Below are 27,126 nucleotides of genomic sequence, written 5' to 3' on the forward strand. Positions count from 1 at the left end.
GGTTGCTAAAAGTTAAATTTTTATTTTTATTTTCCTACTAAATAATTTATTTTCACATAAATTATGTCAATAAAAATAATTATGTATATTACATATATATAAATAATATATATTACATATATAATTATGTGTTGTTACGTTGGCGTAGTGGAAAGTATGTGGTGCATAAGGCTTATGCTGTGGGAGGTCAGTAGTTTGAGTCTTCATAAGAGTGGATGCAAAGCTTAACAATGAATTTTTTTTTTTTCACAGATGAAGCTTTTGGCGACTAAAAATGTTGCTCGCCGTTTGGTAGCTTTTGGCGACTAAAGATTTTGGTTGGCGATTCCTTGATTATTGGCGACTAAAACATTGGTCGGTGAATGTATGATTTTAAAGAAATATAATTGACTATTGGCGACCAAAATTTTGATCGCTAAAGAGTAGCTTTTTGCCGACCAAAGGCTTTTTAGTCGGCAAAACCTTCCCCGACAGGTTTTTGGCGACAAATGTAGCGACCAAAATTTTTTGTCGCAGAATGGCTTTGGCGACCAAAAAACAAACAATTGGCGACCAATATTTTAGTAGCTAAAAGTGACTTTTTGTAGTGATATTCTTTTTTGTGAATGCAAAACAGAAAATTTAGAATTTTAAATGAGGTCAATATTTTTTTGTAAAAGATAAAATATAATAAGTTCTAAAGTTTTAACATAATTATATTGAGATCCTTTAATATTTTAATTCACATAACATTAAAGTCATTTTTTTCAATGATTCGTTAGTTATATGGATAAAAAAAAATGATATGGTCGTACATTGACATATAGGATAATGCTACTATATGCACCCCATTTGGAATATGTACCAGGTACAAGTTATAACATTTATGATGTTAATAATAACAAATGTCATAACTAAATCATTTTTTAGTCATAATCAAAATCACATAAGGTATAACAAAAGAACTTTTAGATCATAATTAAAATAATAGTCATAACCAATATCACAATGAGTCATAAGTAATACCGCAATAAGTCACAATGAGTCTTGTGAATTTGTCTCTACAAGAATTTAGGTAGATGATATGCCTTGCCTTGATCTTCCCTGTAAGAGAAAACCCCAAGTCAGAGGCCTCCTTGACCTATATAGATTGGGAGACCCTTCGATAATCATGTTAGCCCCCAGATTAGACATAACTATATTGGATTAGTTTTTGACCGTGTATGTGTATTTTTTGTTGTCTCTTTACACCTGTGGTGTTGTTGGATCCTTTCATAGGCAAATGGTACTCAACTTGTCATCATTGTGGGTTGTTTGATACCCTTATTTTCATGAGACAAATGAGTCCTTGTCAAAGGTCATTTTGTATAGATCAGCCAGATTGTGTTAATCTAGGCCGATCGGTCTAATCAGTTTCTTTTGGTTTCCTTTGCCAAACAAATTCTAGTCTCGTGCAATGGATTGTTCCCCTTTTCTAGGCCTGTTTGGGTCTGAGTTTCCTTGGTCCGAATTCTTATCCTCCACAATCATGATAGATTATAATTAAATATTATAATTGTCATAGGACATATGGTGTGTATTGTAAAATTTCCCAAATAAATTATATATATATATAAAGAAACCTAGCGAGTAATCAAAAGTCAATTGGGTAAATTACAATACACCCTTTTTGTTTAAAATATGAATTGGGGAGCTTCTATTTACACACACCCATTCCCCTCTTTACACATCTTTTTCAATAAATAATTGGTTCGGAAGTAGATTTTCGAAAATAAGTAATTGGTTCGGAAGTTGCTTTCCGAAAATAAACAATTGGTTTGAAAGTAGACTTCTGAATTTTTATTATTTTTTTGACATTCAACTTCCGAATGTGTTTATTTGATGTCTATAATAGTAATTTCACTTGAAAAAAAAAATTATAATAAAAATAATTTTTATGAAGTGTGTGCAAAGAGGGGAAGGTGGATGTGTAAATAGAAGCTCCCATATGAATTGCCTCATATAGTTTTGAAAATTACATTTCACTCCTTCATGTTTTTAATTACATAACAAATGATCTCTTTTATTAATAAATTATTAAGTCAATTAACAGTTTTTAATGATGTCAAAATTATATTTTGATTAACAATTTCGGTAATTTTATTGTTCTTGGAAAGTAGTTAGGAATTTTATTTTTTCTGTTAATTCTATTAAATAAAAAATTCTGACAATAGGTTATTTATAATTTCCAGAACCATAAAGAGCAATCCGTATTTAAACAATCTTCAAGAAAGGTATTTATAATTTACCCAAATAAATTTTAAGATTAGTAATAAATATCATTTTTTAAAAAATATTTTAGGGGTTTGAGTCGTTTCGTGCCATATATTGGCGAGTATATGTCAAAATTCTCTTTATATTAACCTAACTTGTTCAACCATATCAAGTATCATGACTCTAACTGGAGCTACTTGTAACAGCTTCTAGTTGTTGACACATTTATAAGTAGTTTGTTTAACACACTAACCTTGTTTAACCTTGTTTGTTGATGATATGATTAACACACTAACCTTGTTTAACAGATAACATGGGCCTCAATCAAAGGCTCAATTAAACTAAGAAAATTTATTATATATATATATATATATATATTTTCAAAATCGGCAATGATTGGTGGCCACAAATTCTGTGACTCAAATGGCCCGAAAATATCAAAACGACGTCGTTTTAGATACAAAAACAACTTTGAAAATGCCAAAACGACGTCGTTTTGATATTTTCGGTCCATTTGAGCCACAAAATTTGTGACCACCAAACATTTTCCTTTCAAAATTAAGGAAACCGTTTATGGCTTCGTGATGACTTACTTCATGATAAGTCCAGGTAGTATTTAAATAAGCTAAGCTGTAGATTGTTTAATTTTGGTTCAAATATATAACAAATTTAAGAAAAATGTAATTAAATTTAATTTATTTACCTTCTAAGCCATTTTCAAACCAGATTTAATTGAATAAATCATACGTTTTTGTTGGAGTGGCTTAGCTTTTTATATAGTTCCATGGTGCCCTGCCCCATTGCCATTCCTACACATACCCTGCCAACCTTCGGTGCCACTTTCAATCTTCAATCCATCTCCAGACAAATAAAAAGCCATTCCAGTTCTTCAAAGTTTCTCTCCTACTAGCCATCAGATTTATGGTTTGGACCCTAATCATATCAATCATCTTTGCTATACGTAAATGACTAGTTTCACAGATTCAAGAATCAAACAACTTTGTATCATTAGAGCATCTCACCATATCTTTGGCATTTAAAGTATGCAATGAACGGTTGAAGATCCAAACCTGCCCAGATACCTACTCTACGAGAGCACATTTTGAATAGATGGAGGTCCGAACCAGCCCAGATTTGCGAAATCGATTCCAACCAGCAACCATTGACTATAACAAGCCCCAAAACAGAAGTGTTTGTGGGCAACAAGTTCACAATTTAGGAAGGAGTTCCCAGCGGGAGGAGTACGAACAAGCAAGTCATTCAATATTGCTTATCACCAAAATGCTCATTACCTGCATCGATGCCTTAAGAGACCCAGCCTCTTCCAAAAATGTGTATACAAGCTCCCCACAACGATAATGGACAAGGGCTGTGACGTCGGAAATGATTAGGAAATAAAAAAATATGTAAGTTGATAAATTTTCTCAACGATTTTATATACAAAAGGTCTCAACAAATATCTTCACTTTATCCTCCTATAAAGCTCATGGAATTTTCACAAATGAAAAAAGATGTACAGGAAAATGGGCGAGAATAACCCGAGAGAGAGAGAGAGAGAGCTCATCCACCATACAAACAGAAAGCAAGCTGGAAAAAGACGTAACAACCACTTCAGAGAGACGGTACAACTAACTGCACTCTTCTATAATTAGTGAATCAATATACCATGGAGACGAAGCACAACCCTAATCTAATGATATGCTTGCCTCCAAAAGAATATGGATCTAAGCCTGAGAGCCTGTCCTCACAGGCTAACTGAATTTTGAAGACCATTCTCATCCTCCAAATTTCACTATATAACCACCACAGCCACAACAGCCATTCTCAACAGCACTGCCAGTGCCACCAAACCACCTATATGAAAACTTTCACTGCCTAATTTTTCCAGAACGAGCAGTAATCAATGTCCTGGGCAACTTGAAAAATGGGCAGATTTCCCATGGGCCAAGCACAAATTACAACCAAGCCCAAACCCCTCCTAAACAAGTCTATGTTGACGCAAGCCCTTCCCAAAGTGAGGTTGCATCAAACGGACGTACAAACCATTCTTTGCCATTAATGAATCGTGAGCGCCTTCCTCTACTATTCGCCCTTCATTAAGTACTACAATGTTGTCTACATGTCTCATCATAGCTGCTCTATGGGCTATTAGAATGGTTGTTTTGTTCCCCATGATCAGTGTATCCAGAGCCTCTTGCACCACTCGGCTAGACTCAGACTCAATGGAAGAGCTTGCTTCATCCAATAACAAAATAGGTGCATTCTTCAGCACAACCCGAGCAATTGCAATTCTTTGTTTCTGTCCCGGTGTTAGGTCCACACCCCTCATCCCCACATGTGTGTCATACCCATGTGGCAAGCTGCTGATGAAATGATGAGCATTTGCTATTCTTGCTGCCTCTTTAATTTCTGCTTCGCTTGCATTGTGCCTTGCATAGATGATGTTTTCTCTTATTGTCGTTGAGAAGATAACTGGTTCCTGCTGAACAAGACCCATGTGGCTCCTCAACCATCTCAAGTTGAAAAGTTTCAATTCTCGACCATCTAGTAAAACCTGACCAGCAACAGGGTCATAAAATCTCTCTATCAAAGATATTATAGTGCTCTTTCCAGACCCTGAAACTCCCACCACGGCTATAGTTTGTCCCCCATTGACTTTGAGACTAAAATTGCTCAATACCAACACTTCCGGGCGGGTTGGGTAAGAAAAATCGACATTTTTTAACTCAATGCTACCATAAACATTGGGAGGTTTCAATGCCAAGTTATCATCTGGGTCAATCTTAGGCACTCGATCTATGATCTCAAATACTGAAATAAGAGATTTGCGCCGTTTGAGTATGTAAGGAGCCAAGCCAAAAGGCTCCACAAGTGCAAACATTGCAAAAGAGAACACCATGTACTCCTTCAGAGCAGTAGCTAGATTCATGTAGTTATTTTTAACAGAGAATGCAGTGTACCAGAGAAGAGCAGCATTGCAAGCAAAAAGAAGAAACTGTGAAAAGCCAAATCCAAAACCAATAGCCATCCCAAGAAGGAAGCTCTGCTTGAATATTTTTTGTAGTTGCAATCTGTAGAGCTCCATAACCTTGTTACCAGCGCAGAATGCTACAACAGTGTAAATATTTCTCACAGCATCCTCAAGAACCAAAGAAGCCTTTCTGTGCATCTCTTGTATACCCTTGGAGAATCCGGCAAGCCACAACTTCTGCAAAAAAAATTCAATGGGTAGCTACTCAGGATTTAGGGACAAGATTATCAGAAAAATCGTAGTGCTTCAGTTACAGAAAATAAAATGCAAAACAATACATGGAAAAAAAGCTCCATCGCTTTTATGAAGTATAATCAACATATTGCTGATTCCCACATTATAGACTTTTTTTTTTTTTTTGGTAAGCATAAGACACTTGATTTCCCCATTATAGACTTTTTTTGGGGCAAGTATAAAACACTCCTCCAAATTCGAAAGAGAAAGTTGTCCTCATTTTTCCATGAGAGAGAGAGAGAGAGAGAGTCCTCATTGACTTGTGGTGGTGAACTTCATTCCTACCAAGCTAGAAGTCCTTGTTTGCTGCTGCTACTCCTTTTCTGGTCTTCAACCAATATTTAAATGATTTCAACCAAGGTTGTCAAATCGGGATTCGAATTGTAAGTCGAAATGGCCTTGTACCGAATAGCAAATCAATCGAATCGTGAATCGTAAAGATTCGGTCAGTTTTTCTAAATAAGATTAAAAAAATATATCTACACACTTAGATATTACATGTCTTACAAATATTAAATATTTAGACTAAAATCCACGAAAATGCTGTTTGGTTTTGAGTTTTTTTTGTTTTTAGTGATTTTTTTTATATATATTTTAGTCATTTAAAAAAAATTAGATGCACCTAATTTAGATGTATTTAAAAAGTACAATATTTGTGAAGGATCTTAAAAAAAATCAATAAACACACCCAAAAAAAAAAAAACAAAACAAAACCAAACCAAAATATCTTAAATTTTTATATTTTTTTTGTATTTAGTGACAACAATAACAAAGATACTAAGGCCTCGTTTGGAAACAAGCTATTTTAGTAATTTTTTGATTTTTTAACTAAAATATGAGGTAAAAAAAACTTGTATGCTTGGAATGACCTTTTAATTTTTTATGAAAAGATGTGCAAAAAGTAAAAAGAAAAAGAAATCTTTACTTTTTGCTATAGGTTATAGGCTTTTTGATTTTTTTAATAACTTTCTGACTTTTAGGCTAAAACTAATACTTCCCAAACGAGGCGTAAAGTAAAAAAAAGTCTCAAAGTGGCCAAAGTTTAAGCTATTCAGTTTGGTACTTGTACAACAAACAGTACCGTTTGGAGTTTGTGGACCCACCGCAGCTCAAAGTCAAAGCACCACACTTCAAAAAAGTTGTTGAAGCTTCAAGATTTCCTTAAAGTTGAGGGTGCAAAGGGATCCAACAGAAAAAGCGACTGCTCCATAACCCGAGAGAGGAAAAAACACATTCTTTTTTCTAGGGTTTTGTCATTTGAGAGTTAATAGGCACACAAAAAGACAATGGGATTGTCATATAATAACTTGAAAGGTCTTAGAAGACCTACTTGATCCATTCTCCAGCAAAATAAAGCAAAAAAAATGCCTCAGAAATCCAAAAAATTCACTCTGGTCCGACTGGTAGAAGTGGGTTGACCCACGATTTCCAGAATCATGCGATTCTATGATTCTTGCGATTCGGCAATACAGGTGCAATTCATGGCCATTTCAGATTCTCTCTACCAGTTCATATCGATTTGTATGTCCATCGAACCGAATCGTACGATTCGAACAACAGAGTTTAAATCTTCTTAGCAATTAAACTATAGCTTATCGGTCTAGCTTTGTATAATTGAACACTCTTAACTTCATAGCAGCAACTGCATATATGGCTAAATTATCATACATTAATGATTAAAGCTACATTTAAACAAAACACAGAACCTGAACAAAAAATTTCATCCTATATAATCTGAATTAAACTACTAAAAAATCCAAAGTATTAAACACTCCATAAATAAAACATATTTTCAATTGTACAATAGTTTAGTTATATGATGATTCTGATTCTGCATTGCATTACCTGAACACAATGATCCTGTATTACTTTTGTCCAAGGCTGATCGAACAGCATGGATGAGTGGTTTAGATGTTCATACGAAGAAATAGTAAAAAAAAAGGACACAATTGATGCCAGAGCAGAATCATAATACCTTAGGGAACAAAAACATTAAAACTTTAGAAGGGTGGTTCTGATTTGGAAACTTAAATAAATTTGTATAAAATTATTAATCGTTATACGATTGCAAAAGAACAGGTTCTTTAAGATTTTATACTACATTATTCATCATTTACAGAAACATGGTCATTTAACAATTGTTTCAAGGTAGGAATTTACAGAAAGAGGCTGCCTTGCTAAACAATACACATGATGAGAGTTTTCAAAGTCATTACTGGGGTGAAGTGCCATAAGAAATGAAAAGGCAGCAAACACGAAAGATAATGTAATATTAAATAAATACGAAAGATGGTGAGCTATATGGATACAGGCTAAGATATGGTAAAAAAGGAAAGTAGAGACATGATTCCTTTTAACAACTGCATGATGTTGGTTGGCTGATTGCAAAGAGCACTCTCCAAAAGTAGTCAACCCAAAATAAATCTAGGGCAGCAGAGAAAGGGTTTTATTTAGGCTGATTATAAACAGTTTTGGGCTTAAAAGTTCGTAAAGACAAAGGGCTGTTACGGGTCTCTATGAGGCATCAGAAGGGGCAGGGATTGGAGCCATAAATCAGACGGGGTAGAAGAAGTTGAATAGCCTTGTTCAGGGACAACGAACAGTAACAGTGGATTGTTTTGTTCGTTTTGTGCTGTAGAATTGAATCGTTTAACAGAGAAGAGCTAGGGCTTACAAAGTAGAATTTTCTGGTAGGGATGAAAGTGAATTAGGTCTAGCTCTGGGGTATTAAAGGCTAAAATTACAAAAGAAAGAAGAAGTATATATATTTATTTTTTCTGGACTTCACAACCCAATCCCCGTAAGTGTCACACCAAGGTTAGATTTACAGCACACAAACCATAGAACTTCATATGCTTTCCACTGGATAAAAGCATTACATGACTTCACATAAATTAAGCACTCCTAACCATTAAGACTTGGACCGCTACTTGGAAACTATTCCCTACAAAATCCATCTACAATCAAATAAAAACCATGTATGAAAACATATTAACATAAGTTCACCCGAATTACGACCCCAAAGCAAAGCTTTAAAGCCAATGTCCAAGAAATCCAAACATTAAAAAAAAGCCACTCCTAAAAATTGTGAAAAGCATATATATACTGACAAAGCACTAAGGAAAGACAAAAAGGAAATTCTATACTCGAAAAATTGTCGGACCAAGTTCCACCATCTCTCCTAAAACCAATTCGTGTTAGAGAGGGCTTCACTTATGTATTTTATGGCATTGGACATCGTGCCCCGCGCCTATTTTTAGATCAATCATAGGGAGTGGCATTGTGTACCAACAAATTTTATTCACCAAAAGCTCTCTTTCCATAGGCTACATCACCATATTTATAAAGAAATAATCCTAAACCTATAGGACTAGAATTCCTAAGGAACACAGGGAAAATTATAATATTGCCCAATTGGTTCCTAACTAGGGAAGCCATTAGAGTATCCAAAAAAATTGGCAATAAAAGGCTAAATTACTAAAACAACATACAAAAAATAGTAATACAAATCTTCCAACAAATGTGATAAAACAAGGTTTCTTTCCCTACACCAGTCTGCCCTCTTTCGAAATAACTCATCCTCAATTTCAGTTTTATGTATTGAAATCTTCCTTGGCAGCGAATCAAGTACTTCAAAATTTTCAGTTGTTTTGATTTCTTTCCGAATTTGCTCTCCATAAATTGCATGATCTTAAATTCCTTTTGCATTAGGCTACATCATTGATGAGATCCACCAAAGGATTAGAAATCACATTAAAATTTTCAACACCAATAAAATCAAATTTGGGTGAATCAACCTAACTATATAATTTGATCTCATCTTGAAATTTGATCATCTTCTTCTCCTCTAACATCCATAACAAGATTCACAACATATGCAATAATTTCTTGCTTGTGTTAAACTTGTTCATGGTATAGACTTTAAGACTTTTTCTTCAATATCCAACTCATCAATGTCTGCAGTAGTGCATACATGTGTAAGGACAATACACTGACATCTGATTCAAAAATTTATAGCCTTGTGGTAATTATCATGATATGTAATTTTTCTTCCGTAACTTCAATTCATCGCAAACAAGTAGTTGTTTAGCTCTGTTGATTTCTTGAGAGTGGAGTAATACAGATTTGTCATCAAACATAAGCTCTTCAATGTCATCTTCAAAATGAGTAATCACATTAGTGTTTTTATTGTATTTGTCCTCTAATAATTGCACATAATTACAAGGAAATTTTCTCCATCATACACCTTTTCATTATTGACCATGAACAACTACACAGCCTGATTGATCTTTTAGAGATTACAAATATAACCACCATCATAGTTCTAGACCCATAAGCTTTAATAGTACATACTCTATATTCAGGGGGAGAGAGGAAAAAAAATTTATATCTAGTATCCAGTTCAAAATATTTTTAAAATTAACACGACCACTACAATTACATAAATTTTCTGATAATACCTAAAAAATCTCTGTTAGAAAAAAGTGTCTATGAACAGATTGATTGTGAGCAAAATCTCCAATGCTACACCCATTCCTGTCATGATTCTAGTGAATTTGAAACTCCTTACAAGTAACAGTCTCCTTCCCACAATCATTCACTGAGAAGTTTGCCTCTTCACTTATTGGTCATCAAGCCAAGCGAATCCTTTCTTATACCAAGTGTCGCAAAACGAAAAGCATGTAAGGGCTAGATATTGTTCTAGGGACGAACGGTTTTGAGTGCCCAACAAAAATTGAACTAGAATTCACTATGAAAACTCATAAATTTTGGGAGCTGCCATGCCTCCACATTATTTCTTGAGACCCCCCACCTCTTTTTTTATTACCATTTTTACCCTAACATGAATTTTCCATTTTACCCCATCCCTAACATCTCAACCCTAACCGTAACCCTAGTTCTAGCCACCTCCCCTAACAGCTCTGACCACCTCCATCCACCCCTCTCCGACAACCCTCACCACCCCCTGCTCCTCTCCAACGCCAATCGCCACCCCCAACCCTTTTACAGTCCCTCCCTCCACCCGCTGGTGCCACCACCATGACCAGAACCTTCATCATCCCTCTCTAGCCCAACCCCGCCATTGTCATCCCTCCCTTACCCCACTGTCTGCTGCCGCAAACCCACCGCATCCCTCTTTCCTCTCTCTTCCTCTCCTTTCTTTCTTCTTCTTCACATGCAATCTATAAACCCTAGATCTAGAGTTTTTAGATCACGAAAACCATAGATCTAGGTTTCACAAATGGCAGTGCAAAACAAGAGGAAAAGGGGTTGCAGCAATGGCAGCGGTAGAAACAATGGTAGAGGAAGAAGAAGAAAAGGCGAGGGTAACTGAAGGGCTGGGAGAGGGTCGCCAGAGGGGGAAGAGCACTGGGTAGGTCGGCGGAGATGGGGGCGGGGGCTGCTGGAGTTAGGTACAGTAGTGGGGGAAGCAATTTTGAGGTGTTGGGGTCCTAATAAATAGTGCGGGGTCTAATAGTAGCTCCCTAAATTTTTATTCATCAAAAGTTCACTTACCATGAGACTACATTACCATAATTATAAAGGAAATAGCCTTAAACCTAGGACAACTATAATTCCTAATGAAAATAAGAAAATCATATTCTTACCCAAATGGATCCTAGTTGATGCCCTGCCATAAAAAGACTCTAGTTTAACAAAGGAAGTCCTAAATTTTCCTAAAATTAAGAAAATTAAGAAAATAGAAGCCTAAAATAATTTTAAAAATTACAAATAAAGTAATAAAAATATCCAACACATGAGATTACGTTGGATTTCTTGCCCTACATCAACCGACCAACAACATAGCAAGCACAAAACAAGACTACCAAAGCTAACAATAGATTAAGCAAGTCTCTAATAAGGTCCCTCTTAAAATCAACCAAAACCAAAATGTTAACACCTTTTTAATATTACTTTTTTGAGAAATTATATTTTAGACATGGGGTTTGGCCAAAAAACATAAGCGAGTTATGTGTCCTGCATGCCTAGTCAATTATAATGGTTTCCATCCATCTTGCACTTCAAACCACGAAGGAGTTATGTGTCCACTAAAATGGTCTGATCATGTACAACAAAGTCTAATAAAGGCAACAGTGAGGAATTGCGATAAGATCATGCTTAATGAAAGCCCCAAGGGGAAGGGAAAGACCTAGATTGACATGAGATACCGGAATGAAGAAAGATATGAACTTAATTTAACTAAACATATGGCCCTTGATAGAGCAGAATGAAGAAAAATGATTCCTGTGGCCAACCTGACTTTATTGGACATAAGGTTTGGATTGGTAAGCGATGCTTTAGAAGAGAAAAGGAAGACGTCAAGAGTACTTAGAACCAAAAATTGCTTCAAGGAGTACGACAGACGATGCATTTTGGTTAGATGGGTCAACTGAATAATCATTCTTACGCCAATGGAATAAAATTGTAGGAGTATTTAATGTTCCTTAATAATAGGGTTGTTCAACAAACTGAATTACAAAACAAACCAGTTTAATCCAACCGACCTGCCAATAAAACAAACAATTTTGATCATTGCAACGGTTGGTTACAGTTCATAAAAGCATAAAAATTATGTGTCTTGGTCGGTGTGCAATTTAATTGTTAAAGTATTTGTTTAGCCTAAATCAAATAATTAAAAAAAAAAAAAAAAAAAAAAAGCTTTATCCTTTTTTGGGAAGATGTTAAAAGCCATCATCTAGCTTTTACCCTATTTTGGATCCATATCATCTCTCTACTTTTTTACATGTTTTTTCAAAAAAAGCCAAAAAGCAAGCTTTTAACCAACTTTTCAAAACAACCCATAGATACGTGTTCAAATGTAATAAGCTATTGAGATTACATACTTATCTCTTTACTTATTTTTGAGATTATATCCTTAGCTGATCACCTCAAGCTAATTCTCTCTCTTACGTAATCCGTAACTCAGTCCTCTCATATTTCTTCTCTCTCTTAAGCAATATGTCATCTCATCCATAATCTTCCCCTCTCAATCAGTCAATAGTGCCCTCGTTGACGGCAGATCCGGCACTGAGGAACGGCTACGGTACTCTATGGGACTACGATTTCATCAACTACCATTGCCAATCTGCCTATAGCCCTTGTCAACAACACAGCAACGACTGAAGTCTCCATTCTCGCTCTCAGATCTATCAAATCTGTATGTAAATGTGTATCTCTCTCACATATTTTCTTCAGATCTATATCTATATCTATATATATGTATTTTTACTTTCCTGCTAACCCTTTCATCTTCCCAACTACTCTGACTGACACCGATTGCCAAACCAAGGGGCTGTCTCAGTCGATTTCGAACAGAGGGGTGGTTGACAACTGGTGAGATGATTCACAACCCGGTTGGTGGGCTAACGGGAAACCTGACTCGAACCGACGCGTGAATGGCTCAATTCCATTTAATGTTAACAATTGATGAAAAGATTGGACACATGTTGCACAGAATACCATATTGCAGCATTCCAATAGGCAAGGCCAGAACAGGTGTAAACAATTTCAAGGCCAATTTTTTCACTTCAAAGTTCAGTTGAGAAACTTACTGAAATGATGGGTTTCGTGTAATCTGATTCTATAGAGCCACACATTATCAGGGGAAAAGTGTCAAAAGAGATACGATGCAGACTAAATTAAACAATTTTGATTCAGAAGAAGAAAGGAGTCACATGGATAAATTTCCAAACACTTGGAGTTGGATGCTTATATGAGAATTAGTCTCACTGTATAAAAAACAGAATTGGGCAGGGTATTTCATAATCACCAGATAAGATATTTTATTGAACTTCAAATTTTAGGCATTAGGAAGGATGCATAGACTTCTGGTCCCCATCAGATTGATGGAGAATGGCTCTTTAAACCTGATGAGATGAATAATAATCTGCAGATGCTTATTCAGTCCATTGATGAACACGGAATTTTCATAGAGAAGCAAGTAAACACAATGCGAACCTGTGCAATGGCAGAAACAGTAAGAATAGGTAAGGTTGCCAAAGCCACCAGTGCCAGTCGCCAATGTAAAAACATCCCAATAAGAACAGCCACTACAACAGCTGCACCGTCTTGTATAAATATAGAAAGCCGGTTGCTAAAAGCAGCTCTCACAAATGTAGCATCATTTGCTAAACGCATGGATAAGTTGTCAGCACTGTTGTCCTCTTCATCAAACCATCCAACTTCATTACGCAGCATAGCTGTAACATTAAAGTTATTATATAAAATCACACTAAAAGGCAACTTATGCACTCACAACGAGGAAGAAGTACATATCCAGCACGCATTAAGATCACAATAAGATAGCTCATGCATTCAGAATGTTAAAAACATAAAATTCTATTTGGGAAGGAACCATGTACCTGAGAACATCATTCTCCTCACTCGTTCGGTCATTTTCTCCCCCATTATACCAAAGTAGAAGTGCTGTAGGAAATTGGCAACAACTGTCACAATACCCATGCAAGTAATGATTAAACACCACTTATCTACTTCACGACGTATGCGATGACCTTCTTTGTAGTATTCTGCAACTATCAGCGCGATAACATAGGCAAGGAGTGGGTTAAAAGAACCAAAGATGGCAGCACCAATGCTTCCTAAAACAGCGTAAAGCCATTCTGCTAGGCTAAGCTCTACAAGCCTCCAAACTGATGGTGCATTCCGATGTCGTGTATCCACTGGTTCCTTCATTTTCACTGATGTGTCATCAGATGGGCTAAGAGGTCGGCTAAAAGTTTGCGAATGAGAACGTTCATTTTTGGGATCAGATGTCAAGAGCGGTGAGACAGGAGATTCAGGATCAGAAGCATTGGATGTGTGTTTATTCCCAGACAAAACATCAATCTTGGGTAACTCAGGGAGCCTCATTTCAAAACTATCCTGCCTTCTTATGGACGGTTCCTTACCAGAAACATTCAAGGGCAAACCATTTTCCCCCCTTTGTTTTGGTGAGGGGCTACGAACTCCTGGGGATTCTTGTGAATTGAGTGCAACATCCGGAGGCCAAAATGCATGGAGACCAGAAACTCTCTGAAGAGATGGTGATTTAACCATTTTTGGAGATGATGGTTCTTGGAAGCTGTGACTTGCTGATGAATCTTTTTCAATTTGGAAAGCTGCAGTTTCCTTGTAGTTCATCATGGGCATCCTGGATAGAGATAAGGAACAGGCAAACAAGATAATGTTCAACTATTACTAAAGAACATATAGTTTAAAAAGGATGTTTATTCTAACGACTCTGTGTTTAGATGCAGGCCTTGATAACACAAGTACTTCATAACACCATGTTCAAACAAAGCCTAAGAATTCTCAAGCACAATACCTCCGTGGAAGTTTTGCTGCTTCTTCACATCTGAGAAGCTCCGAATAGAGGCCATCCAGCTTTATTAACTCATCATGTGTGCCTATTTCAACAAGTTGACCCTCTTCCATCACTGCTATATAATCAGCATTCTTTATAAGGCTAAGCCGCCGGGCTATAATAATAGTTGATCGTCCTAACATGAGGAGATCTAGAACCTCCTGAACAGATCTTTCAGCTTCAAAATCAAGTCCACCAGTAACCTCATCAAGAAGAAGAATAGATGGATTTGAAAGTACTGCCCTAGCAACAGAGAGTTTTATTTTCTGTTCTTCAGTCAATAATAAGCCAGCCCTACCCACCTGACTTTTGTAAAGGGAAATATGTCACTAATAAAGAATCAAACCCAGCAAGCAATACAGTTTCGATTGATATGCTGTCTCTAAAATTTTACCTGTGTCTCATATCCTTTCGCAAGTGAGCTGATAAATGTATGTGCATGTGCTATCTTAGCAGCTTCCTCAATCTGATCAAATGTAGCATCAGACCGCCCATAGGCAATGTTGTCTCTGATACTCAAACTTAGCAATGCAGGTTCCTGTGTGACTAAACCAATTTGGCTCCTTAGCCACTCCAATTTGAGGTTCTTTATATTTTCTCCATCCAAAAGGACTTCTCCTGCAGTACAGAATGGAAAAGCCATAGGAATATGAGATAAGAGAGGATCAATAATGTTTCAGCGAAACCTTAATTGAAATAACAAGAGCACCATGTAATGACAAAAAGATATGTTCACAATACCTAATGTAGGATCATAAAACCGTTCCATAAGGGGTATAATACTGCTTTTTCCAGAGCCATTTCTTCCAACAAGTGCCACTGCTTTTTTAGCAGGTACAGTGAGGAAGAACCCACTCAAGATGGGAATTTCAGGACGGGATAAATAGCTGAAATATACATTTCGAAACTCAATGTTTCCATGTACAGAATCTAGAGTAATTCCATCATGATTAACAGCAGAGGATGAACGGCTTATCATTTCAAAGAGTCTATAAGCAGCAATTCTCCCTTGCTCAAAAGAGTAGAAGTTTGTTGCTGCTTGATTCAGCCCTCTGCGAAGGACACAAGAAATCATACATAAGAGCTCCAGAAACAAGAAAAAACATATATAAGCAAATAATAAAAGTTTCTGTTTCCATCAAAACAGCCAAAGCATTTCCTTCTCCAAGGAAATGGACACAAAACATTACTTGAAAACCAAAATTCCAGCATTTTCATTGAAACATACTGAAACTCACCAAAACAATATGAAAAGAAATGAATACCTAACAAAAGTTGTTTTGAATCTCCTCCTTTTGTTAATAAAAAAATAAAAACTTAAAATTGACTGAAAATATAAGGAAGTAGAACAAGGAAGGGAAGAGATAAAGAGAAGAAAGACATTATTACGCCACTTATTGCCTTTCACACTCATCACAAGAACTACTTTCTTTTTTTCACTATGGCTCGTAGAATCTAGCTTTCCTTCTTTAAATCATTTGCTTATTATATTCTAACATTTATTTTAATCTTGTTACCAAACAGCCTCCTTACACCTTGGCACGCTGCAACGTTTGATTATTATTATTATTATTATTATTATTATTATTATTAGTTGTTGTTGTTGTTATCATTTCAGCTATATTTTAAACCTTGTATGATAGGAACCTTATGCTCATTGAAAATCATAAACACTTGTGTTCAATAGCATTGATTTGGTAGACTTCAAATGATTATTAGTTCATGTTGACATTTACTACAAAATTGTACAATTGTGCCTTTCAAGTGAATGGATAAGCATACCTTATTAGCTCATACATACATTTAGAAAAGTTTTAAATTTGTTTTGAAACATTTTTGTACATTTCTATAAAAAAAAAAATTTAATGTTTCATTTCCAAGCTCCCCGAAGCGGCACACCAATATGAAATTTTGATCCTTTTATATAAGAAACCCAGTAAAAATCAGAAGTAGGACAACAAAGCAAGTTCAGGATGCTTACAGGCCGCTTAAAATTACAGCAAACAGGGCTGTTACAATTTCACCGCCATGGGCTTTTCCACGAGTTACAAGAAACCTTCCAACCCAAAGCTGTAAGGCACAAGAACAAATTGCAAGCCCATATGTAAATCCAAGTCCAAGTCCTTGCACAAGACTTATCAATATACCATATCTCAGTGTGGCTTGTAGTGAAGTTGCATATGAATACTTGGCCAACGTTTCGTTTGTAAATGCATATAAGGTTCTACTATAGGAAATTGCCTGCAAAATTTTAAAAGAAAAATGGCAACAAAGGATCACTGAAAATCAAGAAACTCCCCAATGATATACAAGCAAGTTGAGCACCCATTGATATGACACCCATATTTACCACACCCAGCACTCGCATGGACACTTATGAAAGAAGACCTACATTACGTACCAATATAAGTGTTCCACAAAGGATTTTTTACTTAAGTTTAACAAGAAATCTGTTGTATGGCTGTTACTTCCATATTTGTTAAGACTCAATGTGTAATCTGCTTGCAAGCATACACACAAACATATATACCACAAGTTAAACAGATGACATCTAGCCAAATGCTCATAAACCAAATTCCATAAGTGAATGCATGTGCGCATATAAGATAACAGAAAAGAACATGAACATTGAGACCCATACATGAGGAGTATCCTTGGTCTTATCAAAAGTCCAGGGTATAATTAATAGTCCCTTCCCAGTCTCAAAGTCCATTTCACAAGTGTACAGGAAAAACTTTAGACTTTGAGCACATCATTGGAAGGGAGATAGACAAATTAGGTAAAACCTAGAAGGCAGGGATTTAAAACACAGTATCTGTTGCAATAAAGGTCAAGGTCATGGTGACATGGCACTGCTACCAGGAGTATCAGTCAATACATAATAGGAACAAGTCACCAAAATTGCACATATTTTCTTTCCAACAAAGAACTCCTATAAACTAATTGCAATATGTGTTTCAACCTCAGCTTGCCAAAGTTCAATCTTTCTAAATTCTAATCATTGTCAAAAAAAATAGAGAGCATGATTTACCATGGATCTTAGATTTTAATTAAAAAATTTGTCGACATCGATAGGGAAAGCTCTCTGTATATACATTTTCACCATTATGATTAGGATTACAATTAATGTTAATAGAAAAGGATAAGCCAAAAAGTTAGTTAATTTGGAAGCCGATTAAATTTTGACATGAATTCCATGCAATGAGTGAATTGACTTACGGATTTTCAAATATAAATTTCTCCAATTACTAATTAGAACCCAGAAGTACAAGTCTTCCAACATGCTAGTGTCATGTGCCAGCAATTCTCTGTTGTACCACCAAATAAAGGCAACAAGCATGTAATCCCCACAGTACCATTACATTAGCAAATAGTTAGTATAATCAAATGCCCATTGATGGTACACTGTAGAATAGGATAATCCTATCCCAAAACTTTTCAATCTAAAGACTTGGCTGTAAATTGTGCTATTTTCACATGTGTTTTGCAATTAGTAGGTGACCTAATTTAGAGGTATTCTAACTTATCAGGAACCAGAAGTCCAAGTACTTCAATTTACTAGTGCCATCAGTAGTTCATTGGGATGTTACCAAATAAAAACTGTCACTCCATCAGCACTGTAGAATTGAGAACCACAGAAATAAAATCAACTCAACAGGGCTTAGTCCCAATTACTTGGAGTCAGCTACATGGATATGTTCTCTCCAATCTCTTAAGTAACCAAAATTTAATCAAAATATCTATTAAGACTAGTCCACTACAATTGTAATAAAATAGGATATCCTCTTATTACCAAGCGATACAAATTTTGGAAACCACAACTCTTAAAGATCTAAAGGCTTGGCCTGGTAGATGCTAGTTTGAATCTAAAAGTGGAAAGCTAATAAAAAACTTGATTTTTTTTCACTAGTTTTTAGACTGGAGTTGCAATTACATAGAACAACAATAGATATAAGCAAACATTATTTTTAGTAACAATTGGTGCTCAATTGGACATAATGGTAGTACCATATCCTCAGTACATAAATGCCATTAATGGATTTTCTGAATTCTTAAATGTAGAGTTGATCTTCTAACTATTTTGACATCAGTATTTTTTCCAATCTTATGAACAACTACCTGAAACAGCTTTCTAGCAATAAAATAAATATAAATGACTACACTCTGAGACTATTGCATGGACTCTTCAAAAGAAATCAAATACCCAGGCTAAACACTTGACATATGCAACATTATCCAATACTTCTTTTTCCTTTGATAAGTATATGTGGTCGATACTTCCCATCAGATATGCACTTAGCAAGCGTATCCATCAATTCAATTTTATCACATAATTGTATTTAAAACTTGGCCTATCAACCTAGAGGTTTTGGGTTCGAACCTGAGGGCAACCACTTCGTCCAAATAATGCCAAAGATTAGGTTTGTACCTAATCTACCCCTCCCAGACACCCATCCAATACGGATTAAATTAGGCATACTTGGTTTTCGATGTAGGACAGCTTGCAGAACTTTTAAACAGAAGCTAATTAAAGGCCCAAACAAGTAATTTAGGGTTTTAATTAATGGTTAAATTGAAGGTTAATAGGCAAGTTAAGGGATTAGGGTTGATTTGGGGTGGATAGGATATGGTTTGGGGGCTAAAACGGTAACTTATTTTAGAGATGTGAATAGTACCCGAGAATAATAACTTGGGTATGTGCGCAAAGAAGAAGAAAGAGAAGTAGAAGAAGAGAGAGAAAGAGGTGATTCACCCTCGCAAGGGTGCCAATCACACATAAACACAATTCCAAATTCTCATACTGCCAACTCTTCCGTGAATCATTGTGATTACACATGTATTTATAGGCTAAAGGCGTTCTTACTTCAATAAGGACTATGACTCAAATTTAGAAACTACGAATATTTGGTAACTACTAATATTCTAAGCAAACTTAGACTCCAAATAAAATTCAAATAGCATTACTTGAGTTGCAAGACAACCCATAGACTATGACTAGTAATCATGTCCAATAATTATTTAATGCATCATAATACCCACAAGTACTAAAACATACTAGAACAATCTAAATATGTCTAGCAACATAAGAAATTATAATCAATATAAACAAAGACTGAAAACTATTCCAAAACTTCAATCCTTGATACCATAACCATGCTTCATATGAAATTCTAGATTTGCCTTTTTCTTCTTTCCATGATCTTTTGTCATTCTCCCTTGCATTGAAAAAAACTTGACTTCAAGTTTTATAGTGTTGAACTATAAGAATTATGGACTCTCAGACTTGCTTCCATTCAAATTGATCTTTTTGAACCAACAATGAAAAAACCAAAAAGTTCAATGCTATCCTCACTCCATCGACTACATCGAATTTATTAGGAATAATAAAGTCAATATGAACTTCCCTTTTCTTTTGAAGAGCAAAACGTTCTGTTGCATTGTCATCTCTTTCTTTTTTCTTTTTTTTGGCTTCCTTTACCTTTAGTAAGCTAATTAATTATTGCCTTCATTGCTTCAATATTCTCAATATCAGCAACATGTTTATCTAGCTCTTTCATAGTTTCTTCAAGAACTTCAACGCTATCATCCTTTCTCCTCAATATTAGTTTCCTATAAAACAACAACTAACAATCTTTCCATGGAAGCTTTCAATTCTTTCAAAGATATATTGATAGTATACACTTCGCTCTTTATTGTCGCAACATTCTCCTTCAACATCACAACATCTTTCTTAATAGCCTCATAAGCTGCACATAGGACTTCAAGATCCTACCTTATTCCCTACCAATTTTTTGACAAAATTGCTTTCTTGATTACAATGTTTCTAATCAAGAAGGAGGTGTGTCACCCTCGCAAGGGTTAGGCCAATCACACATAAACACAATATCAAATTCTCATAATATCAACTATTTATTGAATCATTGAGATTACACATATTTATAGGCTAAAGGCCTTCTTACTTCTATAAGGACTATGACTCAAACTTAGAAACTCAGAAGATTTGGTAACTAACAATTTTCTAGACCAACTAGGACTCTAAATAAAATTCAAATAACATTACTTGACCATGAATTTACCATAATACCCCTAAGTACTAAAACCTAGTATAATAATATAAATCTGTCTAGCAACGTAATAAATTATAATAAATACAAAAAAAGACTTCAAAACATTCCAAAACTTCAATCCTTGATGCCCTAAACATGCTTCATATAAAATTTCAATTTGCCATTTTCCTTGTTTCTAATCTTCATTAGTTTTATTTAGCACTATCATTATATGTTTTTTTGTTGTGTAATTTAGTTAAATTCTTTTTCTGTTAGTGTCTATTACATAGAACACCATTTTATCTCACAAAACAGATTAAAAAATACAATTATAATCCTTTTCGCCAAGTTTGAAAATCTTTCAATTAAACGTTTGATGGATCCAACCCTAGATATGCTCCCTCACCCAACACCCGTACTCAAGTTTATGCAACATAGCTCCAAGATATTCATATAGATATACAAGTTTTGATAAATAAAATTCAAAACAGCAGGGAGCCTTGCTCAACTTTTTACCAACAATGAATCAATTTCAAGTTCATTGAACAATTCTACCAGAAGCAATATTGCGTTCCTGATACTGTGAGAACTTCTTACCCAAATTACCAAAAATGTAGGCCAAAATTAACTCTGAGAACATTAAATAGGAGGCGGATGAAGGGAAAATTGTACAGAAGGAAAACAATTGAAAATAAAAACCTGCTCAGCAATGCTAGCTGCTTCTGCATAGGCATCTTGAATATTCTCAGCAAGCCTATGGAGAAATATATTTGATATTCCTCCTGCAGCAACAATAAATGGACCAGTAGCTAAAGTTATTAAACCAATCTGCCAACAGTTGACAAATCCAATCACAAGACCGCTAAAGAAGGTAGCCATGTTATGAATATAATTTCCAACCTGTCACGTCAAGAGTGAGTAAAGATTAAACTATACATTTTCAAGGAGCAAACAATTTAGAAGCCACTAACTTCTGTTTGTTACATACTTTTTCACTAAGAGCAGACTGGATAAGCAGCACATCACTCAAAACTTGGCTTACAATATCTCCATTGTTCCCATATGTATCAAAAAAACTCATTTCCTGATTTAGTAATACTTTAACATATTTTGATCTGATAACTGCAGTTTGCCGTTCTCCAGTAAGAATCCAGCATGAGACCTCTATTATTACACAAAATATGTTAGTATTGATGGTTGCAACAAAATCTATGAGACAACAACAGAAATCGAAAAATAACAGATAAATGAAACATTTGGCTTACCTATCCAACCAGATGCGAAAACACCCGCAGCAATATAGACGATGGTTAAAGTAAGCTGCAGAAATAACATATAAAGTTAATTGACAACCCCTTTTGTTAAATTGATAATTTATTTCACTTGCATCCACCTTTTCTTAGATCAAAAATTGATTCAAGTAAAAACCTAATAACTGAACTAGAGTAGTCTCCACCATAGATTACATCTTTTCCAAATAATTAAATTCAAAATTATCACACTTTCCTAACCTAAATAATGTTGGTGGAAGGGAAAGGGTCAATGTTGATTGAAAAGTATCATTACCTTCTAAATTGAGGATACCAAATCATCTTCACTTCACCACAAAAGAAAAATGGAGGTTCGAACGCTAACCCCAAATATTTGATTCTGATGGACCAAGCTAGTGGAGGCAGAAGTAGGTGGTTTACCAAAAGATGAGAAAACAAATTCAAACTTTTACCTAATTTTACGTAAAAATATATACTAATAAGCCTTCCCTTCTCCCCCACACACCACCAAAAAAGAGAATTGCATATATTGTAAAAAAAATGCCAAACACAGAATGGGTCCAGAATCAAAACTCAAGTAATTATGCAACCTAGAACTCATGATTGTGCCCAATTCAGCAAGTCCCTAGAATGGTGAGTATTTATTATAGTGTTCCATTGAAGTACAAGTTTCTTTTTTTATTTTTTGAATCATAAAATAAACCTAGAAGTCATGAGTAACATGACAAAACACTGCCAGCTGGCCTCGTTTAAGAACAGGCTATTTTAATAATATTTTGGCTTTTTGGCTAAAATATGAGGGGAAAAAAACTAATATGTTTGAAATGACTTTTTGATTTTTTACGAAAAAAGTGCAAAAAGTAGAGAACTAATTGAATCTTTGACTTTTTTTTATAGTTTGGTGGCTTTTAGTTTTTTTAGTGACTTTTTGGCTTTTAGGCTAAAATACACACTTCCCAAATGAGACCGAAAGCCTTTAATCCATAATTCTAGTCAGATACAAGGGCAACAGACCTCTAGAATCTCAACTTGGCAATGCCACTGCTCAAGCTACCACTTATTGGTTGGTATTGCAAAATACCACATAACCCGCCCAATCCGCTCTGAACTGCCCTGGTTGAAAGTGTTGGTGGTGCAGGTTGGGAGGGTTCAACTTTTTTTAGGGGTGGGTCGGGTTTATTTACCTTTCAAAAAAGTCTAACCCAACACTAATCTGAACCTAACTGCCATGCATAATAAATATTGTATAAGACTTTAGTCCACCGCCGCCACACCCAATCAATCCTCAAAAGTAATCCCCTCTCTCTCACATCACCGGCCGACGCCTCCCGTATAGAATCATCTCCTCCAAGGGTCTAAGGTCCAAGGCTCTAAGGAGGCAACGATCAAACATAGAGCACAAGACAGAGATCTCACTTCTCAAGTAATAATCTCTCAGTTATGATATCTCTCCAATCTCCCATTTTTTCTCTCCTCCGTGTCCAAATGCCTCTTCCATTTGCTGCTCTCTTTCAGACTTCATCCATTTCCTCCATCTCTCTTAGATCTATGAATATGTTATCTAAATGCATTGTGTGAGATGGTGTAGTGCCATTAATTTGTGAAGGCATATACCAACCCTTTTTCATTTTTTTTTTTAATTTTATCTTGCTAAGATTGTAAAGCTAGTGCCATTAAGGCTACATTTGAAACGTGGCTAAATTAGCCAAAAAGCCACTAAAACGGCCAAAAAGCCAATAAAAGCCATACAAAAAAGTCAAAAATTCCATCCAATTCTCTTTACTTTTTGCATGTCTTCCGTAAAAAGCCAAAAAAGTCATTTCCAAACACTTCAGTTTTTTGCGCCTTATATTTTAGCCAACAATCCACTCCCCAAACAAACTGTAAATTGTAATTTTTTTTAACTTTTTCTATTTTATTTGTTGTGCTTCTTGTAAAGGTAATGCCATTAAGTTATTTGATTGAGGCTTTAAACTACTTTTTAAGACTTGTAGTGCTCTTGTAGATATTTTCTAGGGTTTATGCATTAACAAGTTTATTGTTTATGCAATTTTTGGTTTACGCACTACCGCAGTACTATTTTTTTTTTTTTTTAATTGATTGTAATTTGGTGTTGCAACTTCAAGGTCAAATTTGTGTAAAATGGACTTAATTTAGTGCAACGTATTGTAGCCAAAATAGAAATGGCCCAATTTGTGAATGCATTTATTAACCCACCAATCTGCTAATATGAAACTGTCTTGAAAAATCAACTGACCTGCTGGTTTAGGTGTTTCACAGTTTGGCGGCAAGTGAGAAAAATCTCAACCCACCATTGGCGGTTCAGTTGGAAAATTTGTGAAATCCGCTCTACACCAACCCGTGCACACCAGTATCAAATTTAGGTATAAATCATTTGTAGTTTCTCTGCCCTTTTTTTCTAATTAATTACTATTTGCCTACCAAGTAGAGACTAACAAGTTTCTCCATAATAATTCTAGCATTCAATCACCATGATTCAGCTTCATCAATGTCGAGTTGTTTCACCTAGGACCATTAGCTGTTGGTGGAAGATTATGTTGCTTGGAAAGAATAGAGAACACTTTGTTATCCTACTTCTATTTGGTGTATCCAATACCGGGTGCTTGAGGCAATTATTATGTTTCTTGAGAAGTAGCCTATCATCAAATTTCTTAGGGAATGTGATGATGATCCTACAGTTTTCAATGAGGACCCTGTGGTTTGTTTGTGGCTGCTTCCAAGTCTCATTTCCAACTCCAATGACCTTCACATCCATCAAATATGCATTTGACACCTCAAAAGTGGTAGGGGCATAATCTTACAAGGGCACGATTAATAGAGTACCGGTGTCAATACAAGATGACCCAGGTAAAGTTTGGGATGTACATTCAGCACACTAACTGTTAGATACCACCTCAAAGGTAGTGTTTAGCATGGGAACAAGGGAATGCATAGTTGCTCAAAGTTTCACACGGGAATGCATAGTTGCTCAAAGTTTCACACGGTACCTACCTTTTAAATTTTTTTAATCACTACATGAATGTTTTAAAAGTAATATGATATCCCTTGTACAAAAACATCACTCTAACAAGAATTAAATATGATAAAGACTCGTCATGTTGACTATTTAGATGAGTTCCCATGTCCTAAGATGCAACTATTACATTAATGATATCTTAATGTTTATAAATTACATTATAGAATATATGTTTTTTTAATTTTGATTATTGTTATGTTGCTTTTTTTTATTACTTTCAAATAAATTATTCATATATTTGACATAAAAATATAAATTTTTTGCATGTCCCAAACGTATCGTATGTTGCATTTTTTTGAAATCGTTATGTTGACATGTCCGTGTCGCGTCGCATGTTCATGTTTGAGCTACATAATTCACCTCAATATCATCCAATTAGGGTCAATCCTCTGACCAATAGAATGCAACTGGAAACGGGTTAAAGTCAAGGAACAATATAGTGCACAAAAGATGGCCAACCTGCTGGCCACTCGAGGAATCACAAGCCCTCACATCCCATAAAAACCTTAAATGCCTATACTAATTAGGAATCACAATAATAACATTCTGAGATTTATTTATTACTTTCCAAGGATTTGATCCTCTTGGAAGCTCAATCTCAATTGTAGGCTTTTAGAAAAGTTTCTGCAATTGACAACTTGCCACCTTCTTTCCCCATCTAATCAAACTTTAGAAATGACACAAAAGTTTGCAAATTTCTACATAGAATATACAAGCAACAAATAAACAAGTTCCTCATTTAATCATGGACATCTTAGTGACACAAGCACCTATAATCGACTAATAAATACCTAAAATGGTGCTAAATTTGAACCAAAAAGCAATCTTCCTAAACATGAAGTTAATAGAGCAGTAAACAAATCCACAGATCACAAATTTCACTACTGGTTGATTATACATATACTACATAAATGTTAATACTAGACAAAGAAACTTCAAAAACACTATAAAAGGTTCCAAAACACTACCTCTCTGAACTCGCCAAACAGAGCATCCCTATTCTCCAAACGATCGAACCTCAGCAACTGAACAATCTTCGCGAAGTAATGCAAGTACACCACCAGCGCGGTGCCGTGAGCGGCGGCGGCTAGCGATCCCACCACCATCAAGACCCAATCGAGGCGATCAGCGCAGGCAAAGAGCCGCGAGAAGGGGACGGCGGCGGGCGGTGGCTCGATCTCCTCCTCCTCCTCCTCCATCTCCTCCTCGACATCGACGGCGACGCCCTCGGGGCTCGTGTCGAGGTACGGCGACGGCGACTCCGGCGGCTCCGACACCTCCGACACCGGAGTAAGCGGCTGTATGTGCGGCGGCGACCACCCGAACAAACCCCTGGAGATCATCATCTTGGCAAGAAGAGCTGAAGAAGCTCAAAAACCCCTAACCCTTCACCACTCAAAACCCTAAATACATCGAATGAGAAAGTGTGAGAATTTGACGAATTCAGTGGAGATTTTAGCGGAGGGTTACTACTACATACAGATTGTTCATTCGCTGAATTTTTAGTGAATAAAGTGAATTGAGGAAAAGGAAATTGGGTGAGTCGTCGAGGCGACTCGGGGGGTGAGTCAGTAGGGGGCTGACTCGGTCAAATAAACAAGGCGGAAAGAGTAACTAGGGGAACGAACGTTCTTCTCCTCTCCTCTGTTGTTGGATTAATACTGGTAGTTGTAACTATGCGCGTGGTCATGTTGGGTCGGGTTTTAGTTTTTTGAAAATTAAATTTTTTATTTTTATATATTTTACTTTTAGTAAATATTTTAAAAATTTTAAATAAATTTTTTATTTTTTTAAATGTATATGTATTTAAATAGTAAAATATTTAAAAAAATTAATAAATACATAAAAATATGAAAAATATACTAAATCTTCATATTTTTTGTTGTATTTTTAGTATTTAAAAATTCACA

At 35.6% G+C, this 27,126-nt stretch overlaps 1 protein-coding gene across 1 annotated transcript; it reads right to left on the reverse strand.

Moving 5' to 3' along the window:
- Nucleotides 1-3,643: 3,643 nt before the first annotated feature.
- On the reverse strand, nt 3,644-26,856 carry LOC114299355 (ABC transporter B family member 20-like). The gene is made up of 11 exons (XM_082882786.1): nt 26,185-26,856; nt 22,174-22,228; nt 21,897-22,072; nt 21,608-21,808; nt 16,843-17,102; nt 15,603-15,913; nt 15,256-15,479; nt 14,823-15,163; nt 13,861-14,648; nt 13,457-13,698; nt 3,644-5,440 (listed from the first exon to the last, which is right to left on the reverse strand). The coding sequence occupies exons 1-11, from the start codon at nt 26,560-26,562 to the stop codon at nt 4,211-4,213; spliced, it is 4,206 nt and encodes a 1,401-aa protein (XP_082738912.1). The 5' UTR covers nt 26,563-26,856; the 3' UTR covers nt 3,644-4,210.
- Nucleotides 26,857-27,126: the final 270 nt, after the last annotated feature.

The sequence above is a fragment of the Camellia sinensis genome, chromosome 8 (assembly GCF_055761805.1).
Source record: "Camellia sinensis isolate YWXY chromosome 8, ASM5576180v1, whole genome shotgun sequence".
NCBI lineage: Eukaryota > Viridiplantae > Streptophyta > Magnoliopsida > Ericales > Theaceae > Camellia > Camellia sinensis.

Coding starts and splice junctions, on each gene's coding strand:
- LOC114299355 (XM_082882786.1), bottom strand. CDS start 26,562: ATGATGATCTCCAGGGGTTTGTTCGGGTGGTCGCCGCCGCACATACAG. Junction 22,073..22,173: donor TTTCGCATCTGGTTGGATAG/GTAAGCCAAATG, acceptor GTGTAATAATAG/AGGTCTCATGCTGGATTCTT. Junction 17,103..21,607: donor CAGCTAGCATTGCTGAGCAG/GTTTTTATTTTC, acceptor AAAATTTTGCAG/GCAATTTCCTATAGTAGAAC.